General features: G+C 42.5%; 1 protein-coding gene across 5 annotated transcripts in view; it reads left to right on the forward strand.

Annotated features, from left to right (window-relative positions):
• TNRC6C (trinucleotide repeat containing adaptor 6C) overlaps positions 1-20,174 on the forward strand; it is a 70,432-nt gene that overhangs the window by 39,964 nt on the left and 10,294 nt on the right. For 3 of the 5 annotated variants that reach the window (XM_042833250.1, XM_042833251.1, XM_042833248.1), the window contains 11 exons: positions 5,875-6,084; positions 7,308-7,474; positions 8,376-8,456; positions 9,186-9,243; positions 9,452-9,597; positions 14,186-14,335; positions 15,582-15,728; positions 16,155-16,274; positions 17,511-17,594; positions 17,913-18,144; positions 19,756-19,923. In XM_042833250.1, coding sequence (XP_042689184.1) covers positions 5,875-6,084; positions 7,308-7,474; positions 8,376-8,456; positions 9,186-9,243; positions 9,452-9,597; positions 14,186-14,335; positions 15,582-15,728; positions 16,155-16,274; positions 17,511-17,594; positions 17,913-18,144; positions 19,756-19,923 — 1,563 coding nt within the window. The remainder of the gene's footprint in view (positions 1-5,874; positions 6,085-7,307; positions 7,475-8,375; positions 8,457-9,185; positions 9,244-9,451; positions 9,598-14,185; positions 14,336-15,581; positions 15,729-16,154; positions 16,275-17,510; positions 17,595-17,912; positions 18,145-19,755; positions 19,924-20,174) is intronic. The other 2 variants (XM_042833247.1, XM_042833249.1) reach the window with 2 other exon arrangements.

A 20,174-nucleotide genomic window follows, 5' to 3' on the forward strand; every position in this document is an offset into this window, starting at 1 on the left:
ATGTTTGTATGTACTCTGAAACAGCGGTGTGAGCTGCTTGCCTTGAGTACAGAACCCATAGAACCTGGCAGACACATTTCCAAAGTCCAAACTCCTTATTTCCAGTTCTTTCTAGACACAGGCATGGTATTTTGTGTTTCTGCCAATTTCTACTGCCTGCCGTCATCTTTTTGGCAGCGCTGCTCCGATGAATCTGAGAATAGTTGCAGTGTGCTTGCAGCATGTCCTGGTGAGCCATTTCCTGAGCTGTGTGTCTGGGTGAACCCGCTGGCTTTACCTTTGTGCTGTAGAGATTTTTTGGGGGAGTAGCACCAGAGAGAAGGCTGGCTGGCTGTGCAGGGAAAGTCAGAGCAGCTCTAGCCAGTATCAGGCCACTGAAGCTCTGGGTCCTTGGCACGTTGGTCCATATTTTCATTGTAAGGTCTTTCACCATTCGTTAGCACCGTCCGCTCTTGGAGAGCTGGATGTCTTTTTGCTAACCTCTCTTCTGTTATTTGTCTTCTCTTACTATTACTCAGTCTTTATTCTTGTTTAGACGCTGAGCATCTGTTTCTTTTCCACAAACCCTATCTCTTGGCAGCAGATGTTTTTTTGGCTGTTGCATGAATCCAGCCTGGTGCTGTTTCTTCTGTTTGCTGTCATTTGTGGAGAAACGGTTCTCTTCCATCCTTCAGGTCTCAAGCATGGACTGTAGCCTGGGCTTTTATGAGGTTCTCGTAAAGCTGGATTGGTTAAAGATGTTAATATTCAGGGTGGCTGAAAAAAGCCATTCCACTCCAGTTCTGTTCCAGAGACAAGGTTTTAAGCGTTGTTTGTCTGAGAAGAGCTTGGGATTTTTTCTAATGGAAGAGAAGGTGCTGTTGTAGACGAGCAGCAAAGAATAAAAATAGGGGGGAGGTACAGAGAAAAAATTGTTTAGAGGACAGGTATTTAAATAAATGTCACTGGAAGCCCTGCTCTGTGTCTCAACCACAGACATCTCAAATCCAATCTTGCAGTGCTCTTTAATATTTCTCGTTTGATTTTGTGTCCAAGTTTTTGTTTTGTCTTGGCCATGCTTAAATATTGGCTTTCTAACTGTGCTTCTCTCCAAGAGAGATTTGTTCTCCTCCTTTTATTGCCATCATTTTTTTTGTCTTTGATGTTGTGAAATAATTCCAACTTAATGTAATGTCTCTATAAAAGTAGTCTCATGTTCCTTACTCCAGTCAAATATTTTAACAGTTGAGGATGTCTGTTTTTGTCAAATAATGGGCTCCAGAAAGAGGAATCTCGTAAGAGGTTTGTACGTGGCCACGCTCCATTTACCATTTACCTTAAACTTATTTCATCTGTATTGAGACCTTCAGCCATGAAACTGAGATCTACCATTTCTGGATTATAGCAAAGGTGTCCTTTCTTAGCGTGGGTTGGTTGGTTGGTTGGTTCTCCCTCCATAAGCTGATTTTTGGATGATTCCATGTGTTTCTAAAACTCTTGGTGTGCAGCGGTGCCTCTCAGAGATGGTAGCAAAGGAAGAGTTTCTTGGAAGCAGTGTGGTTGTGCAGTCAGAAATGCATATTAATTTGAAGCCACCCACTCAGGCTGCCACATGACTTGGTTGAAGTGACCGCATTTTGCATCTTGCAAAGATTTTCATTAGAAATAAGATGTTCTAAGATACTAAGCTAGAACAGCTTTCAGAATGTAATGAAGATAGAATGCAAGAAAAAAGGATTAAAAAGAAAAAAAAGAAGTAAGTAATGAGTGATTTTCCTTCCTCACAGACAGCAGTGAGATGCAGGGTGCTGTCGTACCATGTAATGCTATTTTTTTTAACCCCAATTACCCTTCCAATTGATGGGGAATATCCCTTTCCAACCTGTGCAGCAGGGGAAACAAGTCCTGTAGCCAGGACACTTCTGTGAACCAAAGGCACATTTATCCAACATGTCCATTATTTCTGTGCAAAGCTTGATTGTATAATTAAAGGCTGTGCCTTAGGGCATAGGTAAGTGCTCATCTGAGATCTTCCAGCATTTGAACTGAGTAGTTACCACTGGAATTTGGTCTTCCACCTGGATCGTGATGTGCTTTGCCAGTCATGGTTATCATTTATTGCAGGGAATGGCTCAGGTAATAAGGAATCCCCGTTCTGTTCCTGTCTCAGTAGGGAAGCCCGTTGTGTAGCTGTAGGATGGCACAGTCACACACTGACAACCAAGAGGTGGCTGGTGGTTTTGCTGTACAGAACTAGGTAATGATTCATAAAAGAGTAGCAGTTCCTTTTGAAATAGAAGTTTATGCTGTGTTAGCTCAGAAATGCAGGCCAAGTTACAGCCTTGTTATTCGAGTTGTCACCCATCCTCAGAAATTCTCAACATTCTTTGCAGAGCTTAAAAGCTGTTGATGGGAAGCAGATGTTGGTACGCACTTCATGAAACGCATGTGCTCTGAGAGTTTCTTTTTGTGTTGTAGATAAATGCACACAAAAACCAGGATAGATAAATGTACTCCTTTCTGGTTGTAGGAGCTCCCTCCCAAGCCAGCGGTGGGTTGTTTAGAAAGACAAAGTGACAAAACAGGGATGAGTGAGAAAGAGATTTTTGGATCCCAAGCAGTGAGAGATCTTTCCTGCAAATGCTAGGAAGGGCTGGATGCTCCCCTGTGAGAGGGGAGATATTGGGTAGGCAGACTGACAGGATTCCAGCAGCCAGGCCTCCATCTGAGCAAGGAAGCCAGTCGAAGATAACGCAGGCTTTCCTATGGAGATTTCATGTTGAAAATCAGAGCCTAGAGAATGAGCAGCTCAACTTTGGAAAAATCTAAATGAAGTCTGAATTCTTCTGCTGCTTCTGCAATCTCCTGCTGTTCTGCTGGCAGCAGCTCCAGTGCCACTTACAGTCTGTGATTTCCATGGAGCAAAAGATGGGAGCAGTGCATCATCCTTTAAACTTCCATCCACTCCTTCAGGGCGTTCATTTAGAACCTAAAATCCAGTTGTGGGTACTCAGCTCCCTGACAGTTCTGTTCTGGGAGATGGCCAGGTGTTGCAGAGAAACCTGACCTCTGCTTTCTTGCAGCCATGACTTTGCTGAGAGCCAACTAAGAGCTTCCCCAGAGCCGAGCCATGCAAGAAGGCACTGAGCCCCACTGCATGAAGCTAGCAGGAGATGGGACCTGAGGTTAAAGGGTGCAGGAACCTTCCCGTGGCTGCACACATGGCTGTACAGTGCTGCAGCTTGTTTATTCGCTGCGTGAGACTAATGATACACTATCTTTTTTTCTCCTAAATCTCCTCCATCTCCATCTGCATAAGGCTCTCATACTTCAGTTTGCCTCACTGTAGTCATACGCTCTGCTATGTATCACAGACCAAACGACTTCAAGGAGAACAGTTTCTATCATCTAAATGGCTATAGGGTTATTTTGAGGGAAAACAACTGCATCCTGCCATAACTCAGTTAACATTTCACTTTCCCTGGAGGATTTCCTGCTGGCTGAGGCCCAATGTTAATTATGTTTTTATTTCTATAAAACAAAACTCTGCCAATGTGGCCGTATTCATTACTCACTGTGATCTCTTTGTTTCTTGCAATTCTAACAGTTGAAAAAGTGCAGTATTAATGCTTCACTTTCTTGCCAAGGAGCCCTTTAGCAGAGGTTATGCTGTTGCAAAACAGCATTCATGCAGAGACATTTGTTTGTAGTTTTATTTTTTGTTTTAAAAGCATGGGGCTTTTTCTTAGAAAAGCCTACATGTGTGTTGTTTTCAGAGAGGAAAATAGTAAGAATTTTTGAAAGTGGAAGACTAGCTGAGATTTGAGACAGTTACGAAGGTGTTTTGCTTCCCTAGGGCTGTGTAAGGGAGCTTAGAAGTAGCTTTGTGTGTTGCTTCAGCCCTCTGCAATAACATTTGGGATCTGCTGCACTGGGACCGCAGGCTCTTTGAACTTACGTCTGTTTCAGATACGACTCATGCTTGATGTTGTAAAAATCCAGGAAAAACCTCATTAACAAATCACTCTTCTGGAGGCTGCAAAGCAAGTATCTTCTTTCCACTTCAGGATTTAGCATCTGCTTGAATATGTAACCTTACCTTCCTTGTTAAGTTTGTAAAGCAGAGCCATACAAAGGTGATGCAGACAGTGATGTGAGCAGAGGGGTCCTTACCTCAGAGGGGAAAATGGAGCTGGAATTGGCACGTCTTTGCAGCACTCAGCATCCTTCAGCTTGTATTTGTTTAGTTCCTGCACTGAACTTGATTTGGTGTGACACTGAAAACTTCCATTTAATACATTTTGTTTGGTGTTGGGTGCCTTCAAGCATGATCTTTCAATGAAGCCTGGCTCCCTCGGTGTTTGTAATCCCATATTACTTCTCAGTGCATTTAAAGAACTTAACTTGGACGTTGCATGTCCATGGTCTTCACTCAAAATTCAGCGTAGATTAAAGAGCAGCAGCAGGACCAATTCTTTGGGATTTACAGTCTACAGCTTATTACACTTTGCCTTTCTCATACATGAGTTCTGGTTTAAGGCTGATTTTGGGAGCTGAAGTGTTTCCTTCTTAACGAGTCCTGTTTCCATTTTGTGAGCCAGAAGCTACAGATGGGCAGGGCCTTCATTCATTGGAATAAAGCACATGCACTTAAATAACATTCAGCTCCAAAAACGCTTTTCTCAAGTGCTGATGTTCAACAAAACCACTGAACTCCTGAGTGCAACAAAAGAAAGGTTAAAAAAAAAACAGAACACAAAACGTTGGGACAAAAAAACCCTTTTTGTAAGAGGTAAGGGACGCATTAAATTCCAATTCCAATTCTGTTGCATTGCTGTGTGTTACTCTGTAGGTTGCAGAAGCAGTTCCTGGCACACACAGCTCCAGCACTAAGCCCATTGGCACATGGATTTAAGCGCATTACGTTCAAGGCAGACTGAGGCAGCTTCTTCATAGTAGCTTGTGTGTATATGGTAGCTTCTTTATAGTGGCTTTAGTGAGTTAAAGTAATACTCTGCAGGAAGGCAGGGGCTGCTACCTGCCAGTCCTCATTCTAATTGCAGTCTTGTCTAGTTCTGCTGTAAAAAAATAAAAATAAAAATATTTTTTTTTAAAAAAAAAAATATATATATATAAATATATATATATATAAAATTGATTGTTGCACAGAGCCTCAGAGAAGGGGCAGGCAGTGAACACAGTCAGCCACAAGCTGTAATAAGAGCTTTAGGGAATGTTATCTACATATGTAATCTGTGTTGAAAGTGTTAGCAAGTAAATAATGTCTTGCATACAAGTGTGAGAAAAGAGAAGGACTTTCGAGACTAAACCAAGGAGATTTTAAAATCTATTTTATTATAGACTCATAGAAGGGCCTGGGTTGCAAAGGAGCACAGTGCTCATCCAGTTCCAACCCCCTGCTGTCTGCAGGTCGCCAACCAGCAGCCCAGGCTGCCCAGAGCCACATCCAGCCTGGCCTTGAATGCCTGCAGGGCTGGGGCATCCACAGCCTCCTTGGGCAACCTGTTCCAGTGCCTCACCACCCTGTGTGAAAAACTTCCTCCTAATATCCAACCTAAACCTCCTCATCTCAGTTTAAAACCATTCCCCCTTGTCCTATCACTGCCCACCCTTGTAAACAGCCGTTCCCCCTATTTATTCAAGTATTAGAAGGCCACAATGAGGTCTCCCCGGAGTCTTCTCTTTTCCAAGCTAAACAATCCCAGTTCCCTCAGCCTTTCTTCATAGGAGAGTTACTAATTATAGTTAGAGTAACTAGTTGTAGTTACTCTATTAGTTACATGCTCTTTCCAGTTAAAGGCTCGAATAAAACGTCCGACTTTGTAATGACTGACAAAAGAAACCTCATCACTTTTCCTCCTTGCCTCGTTCCAGCAGGCTGGGGAGAAATGCCTAACGTCCACACGAAGAGTGAAGCTTCTTGGGGAGAGCCATCCTCCCCTTCTGCTGCAGTCGATAACGGCACGTCGGCGTGGGGGAAACCCCCCAGCAGTGGGACGGGGTGGGGAGAGAGCCCTGCAGAGCCAGCGGGGACCTACGGCAGAACAGCCGCTCCAGCTGCTGCCCCAGCACTGTGCAAACCAGGTACATGGTGGGCATCAGGGTCTGGGGACAAAAGAAGGCAAAGGTGTTTGCTGCTGCCAGCATCGGCAGGCAGGGCTTCTCGTTCTCTTGTGTGTTTAATTCGGAATTTCTTAATTTCATTTTCGGAACTCTTGTAGGTCTCTCGAAACATTCTGATACCAGATTCTGATACCAGATACCAGATTCATTTAAAAGCATAAATTTAACAAACTCGTCCAATAAATTTAAGTGCGTTCCTTAAGGGTATTTTTTGCATTCTTTAAGGACAGTACAGTGTAAATAACAGGCATAGGAAAGAAGGAAACTGCAGGACTGAAGGAAACCTGTACTAGGGAGAGAAGAAACTGAGCTCAGTCGAGATAGGATCGACTTTGGTAAGGGAAGAAGCACATGAAAGTGACTGGCCATGATGTCACTCATCCATTAAACTGAAAGACTGGATATGTGCTTCAGCTGTTATGGCTGCTCACAGGCTCGGGAGCACCATGAGCTGCTTTCTGGTTCTTGATTTCTAACAAAAGTTATTTGATAAAAATCTTAAGTCTCCAACTGCCCTGAAGGCTGCAGGTCTGGTTTTAAACTAACGTTCAGGTTGTGGTAATCTTTAAGTGTTATTGCTGCTAAATGCTGCAGTGAGAGACAGTTAAAAGTCCCAGAAAACCTGAAAAGAAGAACGAGAGGTCTTAGAATGAGTAATCTCTGCTTTAAGCAGAAGAAACAATAAAACAGGTTGAGCTGACGCAGCCTTGTCACTTACTGTACAGTGTTCCTTGCAGCCTGCTTGCTCCTTTCAGACCTCATTCTTCTATGATGCATTTCTGGCCATTAGTAACCTTGCAGTTTGGTTTTGTTCAGTGGAAGAATGTGGTGGCTGAAATTGTGAGGTTCAGTGAAAGCAAAATTATACACAACAAGTGTGTGGTCATACTTCTGGCTCCTTGTTCCTAGGAGACAGGAAGGGTCACAGATCTCTCTTGCTTAGGAGAAAGGAAGATTTGCCATTGCTGGACTTTTTCCTTCTGTAGCTCTATTTAGAGCACTTCTCTTTTTTGTTAGCTTCAAAGGAGGAGTCCTTATCATTTAATGCCAATTAAGCTATTTGATGAACCTCTATATCTCTTGAAAATACTTAAACATTAGCATGTAGGCTATGGTATAAAAGTCTGTTTCTGTAAAATTTGCATAAAATTGAGTCTGATTTTTTTCTCCCTCTTTCCCTCCAGCTTCAAAATCTATGCAAGAAGGCTGGGGCAGTGGTGGGGATGAAGTGAATCTCAGTACTAGTCAGTGGGAAGATGAAGAAGGAGATATGTGGAATAATACTGCTTCACAAGAAAGCAGCTCCTCCTGTAATTCCTGGGGGAATGCCCCAAAGAAAGGACTTCAAAAGGTAAGAAAAAATAAAGATGGTCTCTGGGAATGAGTAGAAGTACAGTGCAGCATTTCTGGGATTCGTTGTTAGAAATGTTCTCTTGCATTACATCTGGCAATAAATACACCCCTGCACCAGAACACCAACGCAGCTCACTGCTTCCATATTGGAGTACAGCTTACCTTGTTTCCAGGGCAAGTCTGAAGAAATGGTGATGTGTCAATGGGAAAACTGTTACGAGGCCTTCAGCCACTTTGTGTGGTGCTAGAAAACAAACAGTAGTTTGTGATGGAGTAGCCCAGCAAAAAATACCTGTTTTCTGTATGGAGAAACAAGTAGATAACTTGAAGGTTTGTATAGGTATGAGAAGGAAGCAGTTCTGTACTGATGGCACGCTTAAGCAAGACCATACCCAGTTACATTAGAACGTCTTCTGTTGTGTGTACCTCATTCCAGGACAAGGGAAGCCTGGAACTTGCAGAAATGAGGGATGCATTTAATCAATCCACTTACTACTCCATTACCCAGCACAGATGTGATCAGTGTAATGATTCAGTCAAGCTTGTCAGATTTTTTATTTCATTGTGGTTCTCTGCCAAAGATTACCATGAAATACTTAAATTCAAAGGTGGCTTTAATTCAGTGGTCATCCAATCAAATAGGAAGTGGCACATGGAGCACCTGTTGAACAGAGGTGGAGTTTGATGATGATTGTAGAGTTTGGATAATTTGTAGGGGAAGGGAAAAAAAAAGTTGCAATGATTGTAGGGTTCTGAATACTTTTTAAATTAATGTACTGATATATCTTGAAATAGTATGCACTGTTAACAAGAAAAACTGCTTGTGTACTTGATTTACATCTCATTAGTACGGGTATGGGAAGCCAACCGTTAATGGAATCTTCTGCTTGTTTACCAAGGGCATGAAGACATCTAGCAAGCAAGATGAGGCCTGGATCATGAACCGCCTGATAAAACAGCTCACAGATATGGGCTTCCCTGTGAGTAGTGCTCGCAGCTCAGCACACCTGGGGCTGAGCTGTTGTTAGAATCGTAGAGTCATGGAATGGCCTGGTTTGAAAAGGAGCACAATGATCATCTGCTTTCAACCCCCTGCTGTGTGCAGGGTCACCAACCAGCAGACCAGGCTGCCCAGAGCCACATCCAGCCTGGCCTTGAATGCCTGCAGGGATGGGGAGCTTGAACTCCTTGTTTTTCAGTGTTTCAAACTGTAACTACAGAAAGATGATGCCGTGTTCAGACTGGGAAGCAGTTCTGTTACACAATTAGAAATTTACTTCAATTTCAGGAATCTGCCATAAGCCAGCAGAGTGCTCTCTGAGATTGCTTGATGATATTTATAGAACTTAGGAAACCGAGAGTTTTATGGTGTTACTTTGAAATTTGGTAATAATTCCTTATTAAATAGAAGAAACGAGAATAAAGCTGTATTTTTAAGGATGGGCACAGAGTAGTAATGTTTAAGTTAACCATAGAAAACAGGAAGAAATTGGAATAACAGAAGACCGTGGCTTGACCTTGTAGAAGTGGTACACAGCTAACAAACTGAACTGCTGTGAGAATTAGTAAAAGCAGAAGAAAAATACACGCAGACGTTTGTGTCACTGAGTAAATACTAAATCCAGAACTGTGATGTGTTTTCTCAGTTTTCTTTGAAATCTTATAAGCATGATGAGTTCTTGTCTTAACGTGACCTGTGTTTTTGACAGAGAGAACCAGCGGAAGAGGCCTTGAAGAGCAACAATATGAATCTCGATCAGGCCATGAGTAAGTGTCTCTGCAACTGATTTTTTTTTTTTCCCTTTAATGGAAAAAAATACCCCAAATCCATGATTCTGAGAATTTGATCTTGTCCAGTTCAGCTGGATGACGTGTTTTTACTGAGGGTTTTTGCTTTTGTAAAAGGAAGCACTGATGCTGGCAAATTCACGGCCTTTGTGCCACCTTCTTGAATCCGTTTTCCTTTTCTCTGAAGGTGCTCTGCTGGAAAAGAAGGTGGAAATGGACAAGCGTGGAATGGGAGTGACCGACTATAATGGAATGGTCACCAAACCCCTTGGCTGCCGCCCACCACCAATCTCCAAAGAGTCTTCCATGGACCGCCCCACCTTCCTTGACAAGGTAGGTTCAGAAGTGTGAGTGTGGTACACAGGTTAAGGCTGTACAGTGGAGAAATACCATTGAGTGCTACTGAATGCTTCAGGGTTTTAGGGAAGTCAGGAATGAGGAGCTGAGGTATTTTTAAGTCAAAGAGCAGACAGTCGTAAACAGCTTCTCAGATGAGCTTCCTTTCCTGTGGTCACATACAAATTTTCCAGCACTGTGCAATGAATGAGGAGGGTTCAGGCCTTAGTGGTGTCCAAGATTCAAAGTGCCTAAAGAACAGAATGTAGGGAGAAGTGCAGCCAGATCTTCAGTAGGAAATGGGAGTGACAGCCTGACGCAGTGCCCTGCAAATAACTCACCAAAACACCTCCCACCCAAAACTGTTCATCAGGAGTGAGCATTCTGTGGTGCCAGTCTTTATTTCATGAGTTATTGGAAATGTCTGTAGAAGTTTATATTTTATTTCTCAGTTGCAGAAAGCAGTGCATTTTTTACGAGCTGTGCTGAAAGCAGCTCATTTTACATAAGCTATTTAGAGGATGTGAGACAGGAATGATACCTACTCTTGTTAACAGACTGTATTAAAACCTTTATTGACCAGGAATAATCATTCTTTCCAATTGTCCACCCTTCTTACAGTCTTAAGTATAGCATTATGGTTGAAGTTAAGGTGTGAGCTGTGACAGATCCCATGTATTGTATTAAGAAGATCAGCACAGCAGTGCACTAGGACACTAGGCATCACTGTGTGTCCATCATAGCCTTGCTCCCTAACATGTCAGGCTTTACCTGGCTCTTCTTCTCTTCCTGCCACTTGAAATTCATCCTTAACAATAACCAACTATTTGTTTGTGTCCAGCCTCAATGAGTGTGTTAATTGAAAGATCCCTCTCATCATGGAGGTCACAGAATTAGTGCATGCGTGCCAGCTAGCCTTTTCTTCTCTTGAATAGCAATATCTTGTGCAGTAAATTTATTGCAGAAGGGAGGGGTGTGTTATGTGCAGCGTAACACATAATTATGGAAACATATGTTAAACACAGGTATTGAGAAGGGAGTACTAGAATGATTAGTATTCATACAGCAAGTAAAATCTGTCAGTCTAGGCATAATCTGTCACAGTGACTTCAATATGACAGAGGAAATAATCCCAAACTGTATTTGTTAGTGTTGAGCAACTTGCTAAGTGAATTAAACAAATAACGGCTTCTTCACTAAGAACAGATTTTTTTCCCTATGATATTCTCTCTGTATTTACATCTCATGACACTGGAGTAGCTCTTCTCCAGAGCCTTTTTGTCCTTCAGGTTAATGCTTCAGAGCACAAACCTGGAGCTGCCTCTCTTTCTGATCAGGTCATCGTTTCCGTGGTTGGTGCCACAGCTGCACAAAGCAATCTGGCTGACATTCCTCATTTTACCTGTTGTCTTGCCCTTATCCTTTTCCTCAGCTTTAGTGATGGCTTTATCTAGCTTTAGTGATGAACTTCCATGAGTTATGCAGGGTTCTTCTTCAGGAAGTTGTAAGCTAGGTTACTGTGCTCACTGCTGCCTCAGTCAGCTGATTGTGTCAGCACTTAACTCGTATTCTTCATTCTGTGTCAGTCTTTGGCACACAGTGCTTTGTTAATTGCATTGCTTTTTCAGGATATTATCTTATCTTGCTCTGTAACACCATAAAAAGAGAAAGGAGAAAATCCAGTGGCTTTGAGAAAACAAACATCCAGCCTAGCAGTACCCCGATACGTGATCTCAACCATATTACCTTATACTTGGTGGCAAGCATGCTGTGCTTAGGCATCAGGTTTGCTTGAAGATGTTATGTGATGTCTTCTGGAGACATCAGATTTGTAAGAAATGCATGTAAGGTGCTCCTGGCAGCATCCTGGAGGACAGCAGAAATGAGCCTCGTGTGTTTCATTGGCTCTTTTCTGAAACTTTTCTGGGCTCAGGTACCGCTCTGGAGCACTAGAGCTCAAGTTTGGTGTGTTTTATTTTGTCATTTACTTTGATCCTCTACCTTCTTTTTTTTTATGCTTTTCCACATATCACCAGCATAGAATCCTGTCTTCCTTGGCCTGGTGCTGCTTGCAAATATCCTCCCAAATTCTTGAGCATGTAGGAAATCCTCTCCTTGAAAATTAAGCCCCTCTTTCACTGTTGTTTTGGTCTTCAATCTGCTTTTTTTCTCTGTTGTTGAGGTGTAAAAGTCTTGGTGGTTGTTCACTGCCATCATGGTTTTCCACAAACACTCTACTTGCCTGCACTATTCTCTTGTTTCTAATACAAATATAGTGTTGGATTTTTTTCCAGCCAGTTCCTCACATTCTGGTCCCACTTGTCATTCCCAAGAGTCAGTTTTTTTTGCCTTTGGGATAGCAGATGAGGTACTTCATCCTTATACAGGACTGCTTTTTGAGGTCCTTCATTCATGAGGTGACAGTTGTTGTGGGCACGTGACTGCCCAGGGACCCAGGAATCCTCTGCTAAATTGTCCATAGCTCGTAGCACCAAAATGTCTTAACAGTGCTTGCATTCTGTCATATCTAGTACATGGAACTGTTGTGAGAGACCTTCCAGTGTCCTGAAAGTAGTGTTTTGTTGGGCATAAGGATGGTGCATTTTGTTCAATAAATGTAGAAGGAAATACTGCCTCTGGTAGCATTGTGCAGCTGTGTCAAGTCCTTTCCATGAAGCTAAATGCAGTGAAGGTATCACCTGGTCTGGATTGAGAGTGACTGAATACTTGATGTGAAATGAATTGATTTCGGCCCCAGCTGTAGGGCACAGAGTTGTGCAGCAGTCTGCCTCTTGCATTGAGTTAAATTCAGAAAATCAAACCCGAGTGAATGCAAACAGTGTGTTAGAAACAAAACCAAAGACACGAGCTGTAGGTCAGCCAGAGAACACGCTCAAGGTGACGGTGGTCTAGAGCAGAACAGAGCAGAAATCAGATGCCCAAATCTCTGGCATGGCTGTTCTCCACCTCCCCCAGCAGTGCCTCATTCCAGAAGGAGGAAAAAGAATATCAGTGAGACAATATTTGAGTAATCTGGGGCATGGGAAGGGATTGCATTGGTCTCTTTTGGTCAGTAGTTCTGTTCACAAAGGAAACAATGGCACCTGGAAGAGAGTGCACACAGAGCTTGAAATGGTTTTCACTTTAAAGAGAGAGCGGCAGAATTGGAAACACGTGTCTGTGATCAGAGCAGAAATCCTTGAACCTGTTACTGTCATGCAGGCTGCAGTTGTTTGTAGAGTGTGACTGATGTCCAGTAGAATGTAAAATATCTTGAGCTGAAAGGCCTTGGGGATATCATTAGAAAATGTCAGTGTCCCCCTAGGACAGTCAGATAGCATGTCAAGTGTCAGTGTGCCTGATAGCAGAGAAACTTTCTTTGCATCAAAGGAGAACTGTTGAAAATGCATTTCTCAAGATTATCTTAGGAAGTGAAATTTCCTGAGATCCGTGCTGCATGAGGTCGTTTGTTTGGGTATCTGCTATGAGGACAGGGCTGCTTTGCTAACAAAGGAGGATTGGATTTAATGACTGATCTAACCTAACTCCCCACCTGTACAAAGGCCTTTCTTTGCACTGAAAACATTGCTTGAAAAACACCAGTCTGGTACACTGCAAATGAAAGGGCTTTGCCCTCTGCCTGCTTTTGGAGCCGTGCTTTGTACACCAGCACTGTTTGATGGTGCCTGCTGCAGGCTGCCCACACATCAAAGCCCAGCATGAGAGAGAGCTGAGTGCCCCACCACAGTGCTGCCCACAGTGCTACCTGCTAGACTGGGGATGATGGGATGTGCTGTATTTTCTGCTGTGCTGTCTGCCCCCCACGGGGGCTGCTTTATGTGCATCACATCCGTGTTCAGCCCTGGTTCCCTGCAGCCCCGTTAGGAAAGGGGGCTCCTTATGTGCCTCCTCCTGGGGGTTTGGGCAGTGCCTTCATGGCTTTCCTAGCACGGCCACACAGACAACATTGTCAGCATTGGTTTTAAGTATCTGTGCTCCGTGGGTGCGGTAGAGTTTCAGAGTGGATATTAATAAGTCACCGCTCTGAGAATATTGAAAGAGGCTCGTGTGTCTGAGTTAGGAGAGGGGATTAATGCAAAAATGTTTTCTTACAAACAGAGCTGTGATGTGGAACCAAATGCAGGCTGGTGTCAGATTCACGTATCGAGCCTGTCAGGGTTAGCAGGAGCATTGCACTGCCTGTCTGTGCTCTGCTTTTAATGCAGACCTCCCCAAACCCTGTGAGGTCTCTCCCCATCCCAGCGTTAGCGAGGGGCTGCCTGGGGCTCTGGATGGCTCGAGCCTCCTTTCCTGCTGGGAGGTGGAAGAGGGTGGTTGTGCATTTGTGGATTAAGTGCGACAAAGTAAAGAAAAACAGTACCTTAATGCTGTTTCTCTTTCTCTTCTTCCTTCACCCCATGCTTTTCATTCCCATCATTCATACCTCTTTTTTTTTTTTTTAATATACACCCATTTTTGTTTTTTTTTACTCATCCACGCCCCTTTATATTCTCATGGGCAACTGTTCTGTGTGCTGCTCACTCCTGGGCACTGCACGCAGCTCACCCTTTCTTTCTCCAATCAGGATGGCGGCCTAGTGGAAGAGCCCACTACTTCACCATTTTTGCCTTCACCAAGCCTGAAGCTCCCCCTTTCAAACAGTGCACTCCCTAATCAGACCCTGGGCGGGATTGCCTCAGGGCTGGGCATGCAAAACTTGAATTCTTCTCGACAGGTAAGGCTGTTCAGAGAGGTCACAGCTTGAGTTGCAGTGCTCAGACTCGCAGCTTGCACCTGTCCCTTCCCCTTGGAAATGGGGCTTTGAACTGAAAATGCACACAAACTCTTTGTTCACTTGAAATACCAGTGAAGAAGCTACCTGCTGTGTAAACATTTCATGTTATTGGACATAAAACAACTGCTTGGTTGTAATTAGCCTACTAATTACACGCATGCATTGAGAAGACGCTGTAGTGTTATGGATTTATACCAGCAAACCCCGATGTAGCTCAGCCTTGATTGATGTGAGGTTTCTTTTTTGAGGCACTGCTAATTGTCACAGACTTTAAGACAGAGACATTGCTCTGATTCATCCTTCCTGGCTGGAGTAATTATTCAGTGATGAGATGGGTGAGAAGTGATGCGGTTTTATTTATTCATGTCATAAATGTCAAGGCAGCTCACAACTTTGACAGGTGGTAGGAAAGGAGCCGAGCTTTTTCTGGTCAAATGCAGCATCGTGCAGGAGGGAAGTTTTGGCCCCTGGGTAGAACTGAAAGGACAGGAGAAGGGAGAGGAGGTGAAGGGGAAGATTCGTAAACACAACGAGATGGAGAGGTCATGGACTGCTCTTGTTTGTGTGGAAGTTAATTTTGCCATATAAATTGAAGTACTAGTTACAATAAGAAAAGAAATATATATATACATATATTGTTCTGTTGTGGCTTCTATTGTGCATATTCTAAGTTAGTTTTCTAAAGGCAGTACTTGTTCAGCACTTACAACCCATTACGCATATCAGAAGAGGAGGCATCTCTAATAGCACATCTATTATCAGTGGGTTTGTAAAATGAATATGTATAAAAACTTCTAGATAACGTAATGGTTAGAACATGAGTTCAATTACTTCATTATCCTGTTTTCTTGCATAAATACAAATATTTTTGTGAGTACTTTTCACTCTTCATCTTGTGACCTCCAGCCTTATGCATCCTTATAAAAGAGATCTTCACCTTCAGCTGCCTTTTGTTCTGACACCTGTACAAAGTTCTGGCAGGTTTGGGGTGTTGTTGGATGTATGGCAGTGCTTTCAGTGCCTGATTCTGAGCCTTATTATCAGCAAGGCTTCTCCCAGAACAGTCCTGGATTCTTTATCTGTGCCAGTCACAGTCGCTGGGGATAAAGGCTGCACGGATAAGGAACTCTGAGCTTCTATGTTGAGTGAAGCGTTTCAGGGCCGATGTCTTTCTTGTCCCGTTCAGATACCGAGTGGCAATCTGGGTATGTTTGGCAATAGCGGAGCAGCACAAGCCAGGACCATGCAACAGCCGCAGCAACCGCCAGTGCAACCTCTTAATTCATCCCAGCCTAGTCTTCGTGCTCAAGTGCCTCAGTTTCTATCCCCTCAGGTGAGATGGAACTTCCAGTCTTATGTTCTCCCTTTTCCTGGAATTCTCCCGCGTGCTTTCTCCCCTGCACACTCTGTGATGATCCTGAGGCTCTGCAGCCATTAAGCATGTTACATGGTGAAATGTTCTTCCCTGGGTGCTCTGTTATCTGTGTATGCAGATTCTCTCGCTCCTTTTTGCAAAAGGCAGTGTTCCTAGAAAGCTGAGGACTTTATTCTCTTTTTTCTTTTACTTTCTGTAAATACACGTGTGAGTGTTGTTACTAAAACCTACTTAGAGCCTACTGGTAATTTTTTTAATGATTTATTACACAATTATACAATAGTAATATTATTCACCTGATGCCCTGTGACACTTTCTTACATCTTACACAGCTACCAGTGTTAAAAGTGAATATACAGTGCTTAATACACTGCTCTTCCTTAGGTTCAAGCACAGCTTTTGCAGTTTGCAGCAAAAAACATTGGTCTCAACCCTGCACTATTAACCTCGCCAATTAATCCTCAGCATATGACGATGTTGAACCAGCTCTATCAGCTGCAGCTGGTAAGTGTGAAAACCTGGCAAGTAAGCTCTAAATGTGAACGGAAGGCATGAAGGTAAAATGGGAGAATAGCAACTAAATCTTTAAATGGACATGGCAGATATTTAAAGCAATTAGATAGTGATTTCCTTGGAAAGAAACAAAACCATGGTTTTTGCCTCAGGCTTTGTGGAATAATTATCCTTTACAGCATATCAGGGGAACTAAAAAGTCTTGTTGCAACTGTATATTATCAAACAGCACTAAATCTGCCTGTTACAGTCAAACATGTGCAACTCATTGACCAACTGGGAAATTAGTGTCACAACATAACAAGACAGAAACCTTGGCAACTCACCTGAGTTATGTAAGAACTGCATTCATTACCTCAGTAAACAATAAAGTGAGTGGTGCATTTCTTGTTATTAATGGTGTGAACGTTGATCACGCTGCAAGGACTGCTTGCTTTTGGAAAATTGTGTATCTTTGCTACATTTGCAAATATATGTTTTATTTAATCACGTATTATGGGTCTCTTTAAAAGTTATATTCTGTGCCAGCAGTTCGTTAGTGTTTGCTTGTATTAAATATATAAAATTGTGGTTGACAGACCACCTTCATTACTGATGTCATGTGCTAGTCTAACTCTTCTCTTAGTAACAAGATTTGGTATTTCATGTCTGACCATATGTCCCAGTTTTGAGAAGCACAGCTCTGATCTCATGCCATGACATTGGTTGGACAGTACAAAGCTACTTGGGAAATACCTGTACAGAACTCCTTTGGATTTCGAATTCAGATGATTCAGGGAAATTATACCTTGCCCAGTGAATGCCATTAAAGTTATGGGATTTTTCTGGAGTAAAGTCACACAGCTGATGAAATGCAATGTGCTATCAGAATAAAAAGGCTAATACAAAATAACTGTTGATATTTACCCAATTTGGATAACTTTATAATCTTTTATTTTGTCCTTTGTTAGGCACATTTTTCAGAAGGAAAGCACGTTCCTATGTTGAATGAATCCATATTGCTGGTGAACTTACTGAGTAGCCTGTTTGATTTAAAGAGAAACAGTGCTGAACTTAAATGCATTCTGTAATACGTTCTTAACAAGATCGTTACATTTGCTTCGTTGTGTGTTTTCAGAAAACTCCAATGCTTCTTCCCTATTGTGTATCATACCAGATCAGCTCAGGCAAGTTTGTTAGGGTTCTTGTATATGTTAGAGTCTCTGACCTCTGGTTTCCGTCCCGTAGGCGTACCAACGTTTACAAATCCAGCAGCAGATGTTACAGGCTCAGCGTAATGTTTCCGGACCCATGAGACAACAGGAGCAGCAAGTAGGTTTGGCTGCCAATTCAATTCCATCATCAGAGTTTGGCTTGAAAAGCTTAAAGAGATTGAACATGATACCAAACCAGTTAGAGCTTCCTTAGGAACAGTAATATAGTGCATGGCTTGAGTACTGGGAGGCGAAGAGTGCTGGGGGGATAAAGCTACTTACTTCACAGCACTCAGTTATTGGAGGAAAGCTCTTCAGCACTTAATTCAGTCAATTTTTATTTGTAAAGGGATCTATCTAAGGGTAGAGAAAGGCATAAGAAATCTTAAGTCATTGCGAATTGAGCAGTTACTGATCTGTTCTCTTTTGTTGCCAGGTTGCACGTACAATCAATAACATGCAGCAGCAGATCCAGCAGCACCAGCGCCAGCTGGCCCAGGCCCTGCTTATGAAGCAGCAGCCTCCCCCTCCACATCTATCTTTGCACCCCTCTGCAGGCAAATCAGCCATGGATAGCTTTTCACCCCATCCCCAGGCTCCCGGCCTTCCTGACCTGCAGACCAAAGAGCAACAGTCTTCACCGAACACCTTTGCTCCTTACCCCCTTGGTATGTGTTCCTCCTCAAAGCAGTTCCATATGCAGAAGGCAGAGGGAGTGTTTGTCATTATTTTATCCTCCAGCACGAGCTCTACAGTATAATAAATACAAAATAAATGTGTATTAAATATTGTTGAAATGCCTAAACAAAACTGTGGCTTTGATACCAGTGATCTGTATGCTTTGCAGAACAGAAGATTTTCTAATTACTCATCTAGGTACATAGCCCTGAATGTGAATTTAATACTAAAATCTAAAATGAACAAATATTATCTACGAACAGTCACTTGAAATCTCCTTTCCACTCTAATCAGCACTGGTGAATCATCAGCTTTGGTCAGTGTATTTCAAGACAGATCCAGATGGGTTTGATGGAATGCAGTGTTGTGGAGATGATTGGGTGTTTTGAAAACATGGCTGCTGAGTTTAGAATGCAATTGTTTGGCCAATTTAAAGGCATGATTCAAGAGACATCTTCAAAAACATAAAAGCTACCTTCAAGAAGTGGTACGTGCACGTTGTTAATGCAAGAAATAATCAACTTGTGTTGGATAAAAAGAGATCCTTAAACATTAAGAATCATTTATTTGCTCCATGGGAAGTAGGATACTGGAAAAAAATTGTCCAGGAAGTTCGTGAAATCTTCTTCACTGGGCATTTAGTGGTAGGTGATACACAGATCTGTGTCAAAAGAAATGTACTCAGAGCCTTGAGGTGGTGACAGAAAAACCCGAGACCTGTTCTTCATGACTGCGTATGCCATGGACTTTATGAAGTAGGGGAATTAATGTAATAATCTCTTTGTGCCTCTGTTCATGCTGTATATGATAGAATTGCCAAGCTTTATCTTCCATTCAGAAGTTAAGAAGGTGATTCTCACCACTATGGGGAGCTGTTACAGCAGGGAGCATCAGAAGGCAGAAGAATTTGCAGAGTGTGAGAGGTTCTTACCGTATCAGCTTCCTGAGATCTGCTAGCATGCAGGATTGTGTATCAAAAAGGGCCCAGATCTGTGTCACTGAAACAGATTAAAATGATTCCCTACTTATACATACACTTTCTGAAAACCATTGGGCTGGTTTTTTTCAATCTACTTCTGTGAATATATTCGCATAGTTGAATACCTGCTCCATGAAGAAGCAGCTCTCTGTGTTACCTTTGAGTCAATTACTTGAAGATCTTTTAAACGTTGCCAGCAAAACAGAGCAGCAGACATCACAGGAGGACGCTGGTGAGACATTCGGATACTTTGGCTCAGCAGTGGAATGTTGCAAATTCTTCACTGGTTTAAACTTAGCATTCCAGTGCATTCTTTGAGAATGCCTTTTGTGGGACAAGGAGAGAGACTGCAAGTAGAAATACCAACAGATAGAAAATATATCCCTAGCTTTTTTTTTTTTTTTTTTTTTTCTTTTTAGCAATACTTCAATATTTTCTGAATTCTTAGGGATGTTATTCTAAATTAATGTTCTGAGAGCAGATTGAAAACATGCATATTGAATCTCTGTACAAATGTCTAAAAAGACATATTTAATAATTCCTTTAGCTGGATTGGTAAGCAGAGACACCTTCTTAAATCCTCCGGTGTATCAGGGATGTCTAACGACCTGTTTTCCTTCAGCTGGACTGAACCCGAACATGAATGTAAATAACATGGACATTACTGGTGGTTTGTCAGTGAAGGACACTTCTCAGTCCCAGTCTCGCCTTCCTCAGTGGACACATCCCAACTCAATGGATAATCTGTCTAGTGCTGCTTCTTCTCTTGACCAGAACTCCAGCAAGCACGGTATGTCCCATTCAGTTTCCAGGTCGGTTTGGCTTTTTGGGATTTGAGTCACATTGCAATCATCAATCTTTTCCCATTTTGCTCATTTCTTTGAGTGCTGGTAAGTGGTACAGAGCACCCTTGAAGACATTTTTAAGATTTCTGTAGCCACGTTGAAATTCTTGCACATAGAACTTCTTACAGGCAGACCTTTCTGGTTCTTTCATTCAGGGAATTTTATTGCTGGGAACTTGGAGTTCAAATAAAACAAG

Source organism: Centrocercus urophasianus, unplaced genomic scaffold (genome assembly GCF_019232065.1).
Source record: "Centrocercus urophasianus isolate 14NV4802_14NV808 unplaced genomic scaffold, USGS_Curo_1.0 seq_41, whole genome shotgun sequence".
Taxonomy (NCBI): Eukaryota; Metazoa; Chordata; class Aves; order Galliformes; family Phasianidae; genus Centrocercus; species Centrocercus urophasianus.